General features: G+C 37.3%; 1 protein-coding gene across 1 annotated transcript in view; it reads right to left on the reverse strand.

Annotated features, from left to right (window-relative positions):
- LOC136674115 (NADH dehydrogenase [ubiquinone] 1 alpha subcomplex subunit 9, mitochondrial-like) overlaps positions 1 to 444 on the reverse strand; it is a 40,554-nt gene extending 40,110 nt beyond the window's left edge. Inside the window, exon 1 of the mRNA XM_066649984.1 lies at positions 362 to 444. Coding sequence (XP_066506081.1) covers positions 362 to 432 — 71 coding nt within the window. The 5' untranslated portion in view covers positions 433 to 444. The remainder of the gene's footprint in view (positions 1 to 361) is intronic.
- Positions 445 to 10,431: the final 9,987 nt, after the last annotated feature.

Below are 10,431 nucleotides of genomic sequence, written 5' to 3' on the forward strand. Positions count from 1 at the left end.
GCGTCAAGTCTATTTTATTGATTTTGCTAATATGTAATTCCATTCGATAAATAAGTATTTTTGGTCGAAGTATAGCTACCTTGCCAGAACAGTTGTTATGAATAAATATTAGTTAGCTACAGTATAGATATTCAAAATTTTCACGGAGCCACATTTGCATTAATGTGTACATACACCAGTGAACGTGCAGACTCGCATGATTATGAGGATTATACTCTAATGCAATGTCTAAAAGATAAAATCCGAAAGAAATGGTTATTCCAAACGTCAGAGCTCATACTCAAATAAACCCGAAAACCGCTGCATCTCGAAGCCTGAAGAACTCAGAAGCGACTAACACAAAAAGTATACCAGCACTTACCTTAGTTTGTCACCTTTGAAACAAGACCAAATTTGAGTTTTTCCGTCAAACTGTTCGTTATTAATCCTCATGTTTGTGTAAAGAATAATAAAAGTACAATAATAAAAAAAATAATAAAATAAATTATGATCCCCCACGTTCCATGTGAACGTTACATGAACGCTCCTTTAATGTTTTCTTACATACGTTTTTACATCAATGTTTGAGATAAGGTACACTTTGAAAGATGAAGATGAGATCTGAGCTCATGAGAAACATACAACCGTGTAGCTTAGTCTCTCGGCTTTCCAATGACACGTCAATCAAGTCTGTAGACCAGTCGGGCAGAGTAATGGCAATGCACACACAAGGAGGAAGGGACCAACACAGACCCATATTTCAGCAGAACGCATTAGTTTTCAGAGACTAACAGACCCAGACGCTGTGAGAGATGACTCAGACGGTTTTATTTGGCAGCCTCAAGTTCAACAAACAATGGCCAAGACAATAAACATGCTTTCAAGCTTAGATTTCTTTTGCTAGATACATTTCCCCCACTGATGCCATTTAAATACAGGAAGAGGTGTGAGGGAGGTTGCCTAGCTCTACAGCCAATCAAGGTGAAGCCCCCGACTCCCAACGCCTCTGGCATTTAAAGGGACAATACTAGTTTAGAAACACAGGTAAACACCAGAAAAAAACTAAATCGAAAATAAAATACACCATAACGCTTTTTCCAGTTTGATGAGGGTAAAATGCCACTAGGAGCGGTACATGAGACTAGTTTCTACATTGTAAGATATTGATTTAGGTCCAGTAAAGATAAATATGCTGTATTTCTGCACTAAAGTAATAATTTTCCTTATGGTGAGCTTGGGGTCTATAGAGACTATAAAGGGACACTTGAAGAGGCCACTGTCTACTCCAGCGAATAACTTCAAAGCAGTAGGAGGTATCAACTTCAAAGAAAAGCTTATGTTCTAGATTGTTTTATCAGATTTTGATTACTTAAGATATATTTCAATACCTCTAGATGGTTATTCTTACAAATTTTAATGGTTTTCTGTAAAATTCAACCATGATACTGCCCCTAGTTTATTCACTGCCTGAACAGGAAGCTTCCAGATTTGAGTATGTAATTTCAGGCGGAAAATGGAAAAAAAAGGCCTTGATTTTTATAAGGGGTTAAATTACTATTAAATTGTTAACTCAAGTTAAGTTGATAGCCAGTAATCTAAATAAATCTAGCTGTTAGAATGGTAATCGTTAGCCAGGCATGTGCAGCTATGCTTGAATATAAACATTTATATAAATGTAAACATTTTCACACAGTGGACAACACATAGGGAATAGGAAGGATTTTGAGATTGAGCATGTATTTTGCCCAGCTGTCTTCACACTGCAGGCTAAGAACACGGTTTTATACAAAGCAAAACCACTCAACTTTGTCATTTAACTTGTTTTGTGTTTTCATTTGTTTTAAGTAGGATAACTTAACAGAGAAGAGTGAACATTCTAGTTCTCTTTATTAACTTAGAAGTTAAAAGACAGAATGTGATAATAATAATACTACTGATACTAATAAACAATTTGCACAAAACAGTGCTTCATAGCTGTAACATGTATGATGGCACGAGTACATATACATTGGAAGCAAAACAAAAAGAAATGGAGAAGGTTCTATGATAAGCACAGCTTTATACAATTAGTTTTTTGTGTTTTAGAGGCTTGCTGGGTCATGCACCCCAAGAGGGCATCTAAGGTCTTTGAAGAGTGTATTGGGGACACCTTAAAATATGCACCGAACAGGGGAACAAGGGTAAGTCACATAATTGGTCATCAATAGGCTTTTTTTCTTTTTATTTGTTTAAAGAAACATGTCATACTCCAAGGAATGGGTGTCCAAACTTTTTTCAAAGGGGGCCAATCTGGATCATATCAAATTTTTAAAGGCCAGTCTTTCTTTTCATATATATTATTCATAAATTATTTATAACAGTGTATACAAAATATGAAAAACACAAATGTACAAAACAGTTTCAGTTTTCCCTCTAGAATTTTTTTTCAGTAGCGGTGGCAGGCACCCTCAACCCCCCAACACCTATGGAGGTTTATTTTGTGCAAAACCCCTAGGCACCTGTGACAGTGAGATTTGTAGTTGTAGAAAATAGTCACACGTGTATCAGTAAATTTCAAGTCACAGAGAAAATCACTTCAGCAGTTGCAAACCTGTAGATTTTTTTCCTCTCTTACAAGTACAGCTTAACAGTTACACCTTCACAAACTCTTCACTGCAGCTGCACAAATCCAGTTCTACACACACAAGTACAAAACTATCATAGTCTCACAGTTTTGCTCCAGTTGCAGCAGTAAATATTTTGCAAAACACATTCGCACACTCGTATAAAACTTGCACATTCGCAAACCAACATGTGAATTTGTGCAGTGCGCGTTACACAGCTGTAGAAAGTCTCCTCAGAAAGATATATACATGAATTTATTTAGAATTTTTGGGCGGTGATATTTCTCTTGCACAAACACAAGTCATTGACTACATCTGCACGAATCTGCAGCTACGAGTCCAAACACAGACGTTGAAAAGACAACTAACAAAGTCACATTAAAGATGTCCTTTTAAAGCTGTTATTTCAATGTTGAAATCACGTATCTAAATGTCATTCAATCAGTGTTTTTTAAGGTTGAAAATGAAAGTTGAAAAGACGTCCAAACACTGACGTTGAAAAGATGATTAACACAGTCACATTGAAGACGTCCTTTAAAAGCCGTTATTTCAACTTTGAAATCATGTACCTAAATGTCATTCAATAAACACTGAATTAAAGTTGAAAAGACATCCAAACATAAACTTTGAAAAGACGAGTAACAGAATCACATTACAAATGTACTTTCAAAGTACAGTAGGTTCCATTATGAATTTAATGGTTCAGACTGGTTTTTAATGGTGTCTACATCTAATAGTTTCCATCATGTAACCCATTAGCACTTAATGGTTCCTAATAGTTTAATCATTATTTCTTTAATTGTTTCCATTATGTAACACTTCTATTAGTATTTAATTGTACCTGTCAGGTAACAATCCTGGTTGGAAAAAAACATTAACAACACCCTTAGGTAAAAGCAAAATATTTATAAACATATTTGCAAATATTTGTAATTAGCCCAAAATATGTGACTCAAATATAACATACAATTACATGTATAAATGTATTTAAAATATATGTATATTTAATGAAAATATAAAAATTTTAATATTCTGTATTCGATTACACAGTGTACAAAAGCTTGTCACTGGGGCTGTACCTCTTTTAGGTACAATACAGTATCTTTCAGAATTCTTTTATGTAGTCATGTTTTTCATTCATTCATTATCTGTAACCGCTTATCCAATTCAGGGTCGCGGTGGGTCCAGAGCCTACCTGGAATCATTGGGCGCAAGGCGGGAATACACCTTGGGGGGGGCGCAAGGCGGGAATACACCCTGGAGGGGGCACCAGTCCTTCACAGGGCAACATGCACACACACATTCACACCTACGGACACTTTGGAGTCGCCAATCCACCTACCAACGTGTGTTTTTTGGACTGTGGGAGGAAACCGGAGCACCCGGAGGAAACCCAAGCGGACACGGGGAGAACACACCAACTCCTCACAGACAGTTTATTGCCATTTTGCATATTACATATTCATTTTTAAATTAATAAAAATCCACCTGAAGAGGAGATACGCAAAATTGACATTTTAATATATACATTAAATTTTACCTTTATATTTTTTTTATCTGTTTAACCCAAAACATTATATTATAGTATCATATTATAAATATTATAATAATATTATAAATATTATATATAATATTTTCATCCATCCATCCACCGCTTATCTGGGTCCGGGTCGCGGGGGAAGCAGTTGAAGCAAAGAAACCCAGACCTCCCTCTCCCCAGCCACCGCCTCAAGCTCCTCCGGGGGTATACCAAGGCGTTTCCAGGCCAGTCGAGACATGTAGTCTCTCCAGCATGTTCTTGGTCTGCCCGGAACACCTCACCAGGAAGGCGTCCAGGAGGCATCCGAACCAGATGCCCGAACCACCTCAACTGGCGCCTCTCGACGTGGAGGAGCAGCGGCTCCACTCCAAGTCTCTCCCGGATGTCCGAGCTCCTAACCCTGTCTCTAAGGGAGAGTCCAGACACCCTGCGGAGAAAACTCATTTCAGCCGCTTGTACCCGCGAGGGTTGGGACGTAGGTTGAATGGTAAATCGAGAGCTTTGCTTTTCTGCTCAGCTCTCTCTTCACCACAACGGACCGGTACAGAGCCCGCATTACTGCTGACGCTGCACCGATCCGCCTGTCAATCTCCCGCTCCATCTTTCCCTCACTCGTAAACAAAACCCAGAGGTATTTAAACTCCTCCACTTGAGGCAGGATCTCACTTCCAACCTGGAGAAAGCACTCCACCCTTTTCTGACTGAGTACCATGGACTCGGATTTGGAGGTGCTGATCCTCATCCCTACCGCTTCACACTCGGCTGCAAACTGGTCCAGCAAGAGCAGGAGGTCCCGGCTCGATGAAGCCAACAAGACCACATCATCCGCAAAAAGCAGACATGGAATCCTGAGACCACCAAACCAGACACCTTCCGCCACTTGGCTACACCAAGAAATTCTGTCCATAAAAGTTATGAACAGAACCGGTGACAACGGGCAGTCCTGACGGAGTCCAACTCTGACTGGAAACCAGTCGGACTTACTGCCACTATAATATTTTCAGAATTATAAAAGATACAATAATACTTCTATGATGTTGGTTCACTTGCTACCAGCACTGGGCATTTGGTGACAATGCTGTTGATGCATCTGTTGACTTTCTTGAATTACTGAATTACTGAAACCTTCAGATCTCTGCATCATTGAAAAGTGGCACATTTTCTAGCTTTTGCTTGAGTGACATATGCAAGGTGTGCTGGAGGATGGACAGTATTGACTCAAAACATGTATGCTTTCATTAATAATCAGATCACAGCTTATAAGTTTTAAAAAAGTATTACTAATTCTACAATATAATAAAATACATACTTGCATTAGTGTTCCCCACAACATTCATATTTCACAGTTAAATCTTTGGGAACATGAACATACTCCAAGTTAGTTGGATACCTATGTGGGAAAAAAATTGTCTATCTAACAAAATATTGTATCATATGTAAATGTTTTGGTGCACCTGATAAAATTATATGTATTGATTTTCTAAGTAAATGTAATAACAGAGTACAATACATCGATATTTTACGCACAACTTCAGATAAAAGTACCGTTCATCTGATGATTTTCACATATTTGCAAAAGCACAAATGTGGCCTGCGCAAATGTTATTGTATGATTTTACTTTCCAGCCCAGCACTTCTTTTGATATCTGGTTAACATTCGCATTGTTAGCAAGGTGGCTTGCATGTAACTGCAACCCAGACCTGCTGAAATAAATGTCAAAACATTACTGTTAACAATGTAATATTACTTTGATTTTTTTTATACAGAATGGGTTAACTATTATCCTCCTCTACTCCTTCAATTGTCTTCACTGAGATGCTAACCTAGCATAGCTGTTGCTTTGTTTGAGCTCTTTAAATACTTATACTTTACCAGAATGAGTGAAACTAAAGTTTTATTAAGATTAAATATCACTTACCTCTGAATATACGAGCCTCCTCCACTGTTTTAGTAATGCCTTCTTCCACAAACCGTTGAAAAATCATCCATTGAAACATATTTTGGCACCGTATTCAAACTCAGAGTAACCATTATCTGAAGGGGAGGGATTATCTCTCTCTCTCTCTCTCAACTGATTTAAAACGCATTCCGGACGTCCACTGACATTATTAATTTGTCCCAAAATAACAGACACATTTTGGACGTCCACTGACATTAACTGGTCCCGAATTAACTGACCTGTTTAAAACGCATTTTGGACGTCCACTGATGTTATCAATTGGTCCCGGAATAACTGACTTGTTTTCAATGCATTTTGGACATCCAATGATTGGTCCCGAAATAACTGACTTGTTTTCAACGCTTTTCGGACGTCCATTGACGTTATCAATTGGTCCCGAAATAACTGACCTGTTTTCAACGCATTTCGGACGTCCATTGATGTTGTCAATTGGTCCCGAAATAACTGACCTATTTTCAACGCATTTCGGACGTCCATTGAGGTTGTCAATTGGTCCCAAAATAACTGACTTGTTTTCAACGCATTTCGGACGTCCATTGATGTTGTCAATTGGTCCCGAAATAACTGACCTGTTTTCAACGCATTTCGGACGTCCATTGAGGTTGTCAATTGGTCCCAAAATAACTGACTTGTTTTCAACACATTTCGGACGTCCATTGATGTTGTCAATTGGTCCTGAAATAACTGACTTGTTTTCAGTTCATTTTGGAGGTCCACTGACGTTTATATGTCCTTGACGGACCAACTACTTTTAGACCTTTTTTGAACGTCCAGGGACGTTCCTTGTTTACTGGGAAGCGCCCAGCCCCAAAAAGACACAAAGCACTTTTCCAGTTTTATATATGTTTTCCATCAGAGATGTGATAAAGAGTCATTCCTTGTTTTCCCTTTTCCCCGTTCCAAGAATTGCACGGACCCTCTGTCCTCCATGTTTGTTTTCTAGAGCAGGTTTTCATGGTAGGCGCTCAATCACTGAACCAGGACACATCAGTCAATAGCATGACACCTGCCCAACAAGCTGCTCTGATTGGTCAGAGGGGCTTACTGATCTGTGAAAAATGCCGACCCCTGGCTTTACAGATGCACAAATTAGTTTTGCACCATGCTCCATCTGATATATTTGGTGCAGAAGTGAGAGTGCGTGGAAGTAGTCACGTGTGAGTGAAAAAGACAGCATTTGAGTCTTGTATGTTCACATGTTGGTTTGCGAATGTGCAAGTTTTATATGAGTATGCGAATGTGTTTTGCACCATATTTATCACTCCAACTGGAGCAGAACTGTGAGCGTATGATACTTTTGTACTTGTGTGTGTAGAATTGGATTTGTGCACCTGTAGTGAAAAATTTGTGAAGGTGTTACTGTTAAGCTGTATTTGAGGGGAAAATAATCTATAGCAGGGGTCGGCAACCCACGGCTTCAGAGCCGCATGTGGCTCTTTGATCCCTCTGATGCGGCTCAGCTTTTGAAAATAATTAATGAGTATTTAATTAAAATGTATTTTATTTTGGTTCGTTCATTTTCAAAATGTAACTCTATGAAGATTATGGCGATCTTGTAACATCTAAAATATTTGAATATTTAATATTTAAAATATTTTTGCCGCTCTTAAAACACGTCACAACTTCCAATGTGCGACACCCACCGGTGTGCGGTTTCTTGAACTTTATGACAGCTGACTGTACAGCGCCAGTAAAATAATGATGGCACGCAGAGAGAGGACAGCATTTTTGTTTGCTGCCAGTGGATAACTTAAGTTCGGCGTTTTTTTTTTTTCCATTACTACAAGGACTCAAATAGACATTGAGTATTTTACTTAACCTTCAACCCAATGTCTTTTTTTTTGGAGTTAAAAATGTTTTTTTTCATTACTACAAGGACTCAAATAGACATTGAGTATTTTACTTAACCTTCAACCCAACGTCTTTTTTTTTCGGAGTTAAAAATGTTTTGTTGCATGCAGAAATGTTATTTCATTTTCTCTGCAGTCGTTCATTGATTTCATAAATGTAACACAGCATAGTTTGTTTATACATAGCACAAAGGCAAAAAGACCCTGTTATGCGCAGTGTTATTTCATTTAAAATTTCAAAAGGGTTTTGTGACTCCCAGTGTTTTCTTTACTGTGTGAAACAGGTCCAAATGGCTCTTTGAGTGCTAAAGGTTGCCGACCCATGATCTATAGGTTTGTAACTCCTGACGTGATTTTCTCTTTGACTTCAAATTTACTGATACACATGTGTGACTATTTTCTACAACTACAAATTTCATTGTCACAGGTGCTCAGGGGTTTTGCACCAAATATACCTCCACCCCCACCCCCCACACCCAAACAGGTGCAGCAAAAATTAATTAAAAAGCAAAGAAGAATATATACACTACACAATAATTTTACACACTATTTATTTTCATAAATTCAGTTACATAGTCTGCAGCCTGGCTATGATAAAGCACAAGTTAAAATATTAGTAATTTGTATGGCGAGGAATAAAACAAATGCATGTGTAAGTTGGGGTCAAATTTGGTCATATGATTAATCCGTTTTAAAAATGAAAACATTAGCCTTGACAGCACTATTTTAAAGCTTATATGCAGAATCTAAACAGGCTCCATTCATTAGGTAGTATGTGCCACGCCAAAAAAAAATTATAAATCTTTTCAACTGTAAAACTTATCTAACAATGTTAGCTAGTTTTATCTAACTTTTTTCCTCTCCTCTATTTCTCCCTCTCTTGCTCGCTTGTCAGGTGTGTAGAGATAGATGTGTAGTGCGTTATGCGTCAAAAACTGCTGTATAACTTCAAGAATGCTGTGTTTTAGCTGCACCAAATTGCTTGGGTAGATTGGAACAATGCTTTATATGAACTGATATATACAAAGAAATACTTAATTCTGTTTGTTTACTTTGCAGGTGGAGAATACGGAGACCCCTTAAAAAGTTTGTTTTTTTATGTTGATGATAATAATAAACATTTTAAAATTCATTAAGCTTACACTGATTTTGCCTCAGTATATCTTTATCATAGCAGCTTAATTTCATTATTGAAATAGACCACCATTTGCAATTAGTGAATAAGAAAGAACAAGAAAACTATATCATGTTAAGGTAGCATTCAGGGGAAAGATTAATCTGGAAACATCAAGATTAATGGACTTAATGGAAAAAATTGACTTTTTTCACTTTCAGGGAACATTTACAAAGTAGAGTTTCCACAACCATAACTGAATGTTAAGCAAATGTTTTTACGTTGCACATAATCAGAACATTCGAAGACAATGTTCCTAGAATGTAAAATTGTCAGTGCAAGTGAAGTTGAGGTCATATTCTGAGAATGTTATCCTAACTTCAATATTAAGCAAACTGGACAGATTAGTGTTGAGGGAACATTCCAAAGCAACCAAAATATAACATTATGGGAACGTTCTAAGAACATTCCAAGACAACGTTCCTAGAATGTTAAATTATTTGTGTAAATAATGTTCCCAGGACGTTTTTGTAACGTGAGAATAACATTGTGAGAATGCTAAAAAAACTGGACAAAATCACGTTGAGGGAACATTCCGGTGCAATGTTCCCACAACCAAAATTAAACGTTAGAGGAACGTTCTGAGAACGTAATTTTGTTAGCTAAGGTGTGTGTGACACGTACTGAGGCGTAATTCATTCACATTATGTGCATTCCTTTAATAGCATACTGCTAAACAATACATTGTCAATACAAACCCATAGTGAAATTAACTTTCCAGATCCTCCTCTTTCTGTAAACATGTATAATATGTTTAGAGATACATTAATTTACTCATGTTGCATTATTTATTAAAAGAATGGTGCCATCAACTGTGGTGATTTGAATTTAATCAAGTTTTTGAGAGTGTCAGTGTTTATATAGCACACTGTACTTCAGCTACCATTAGAATTTATCCTTTAGAGGTAACCGTACACACCGATTTGTGATGCTATTACTCTACGGTAAAACCAATACAACGTACAATTTGATCACAAAAGTGTCAGGTTGCCATTGTGTACTCCCTTGTTTTCCAAACATAATCCTTCAAGTACCCCGGTATTTTTTCCTCTGGTGTACAGTTACAAAATTAAAAGAAATGCTACATTAGATTTCATATAAATGCAACGTTTTAAATACATTTTAATTGTTTATTTTGTATTTTCAAGGGTGATAATTGGTTGTAATTATTATTCTTTTTTAAAATTATATCTTCATTATTAGTTAATAAAGCTTTAAATAACATTTACGCAGCAGTATGCAGATGTGAACACCCCCTTTAGTTTACCGTCATTGATAGTATCCGCAGCTCAAATAACGAGCCAACTTCAGTCGGCGAATAAGA

The sequence above is a fragment of the Hoplias malabaricus genome, chromosome 17 (genome assembly GCF_029633855.1).
Source record: "Hoplias malabaricus isolate fHopMal1 chromosome 17, fHopMal1.hap1, whole genome shotgun sequence".
NCBI lineage: Eukaryota > Metazoa > Chordata > Actinopteri > Characiformes > Erythrinidae > Hoplias > Hoplias malabaricus.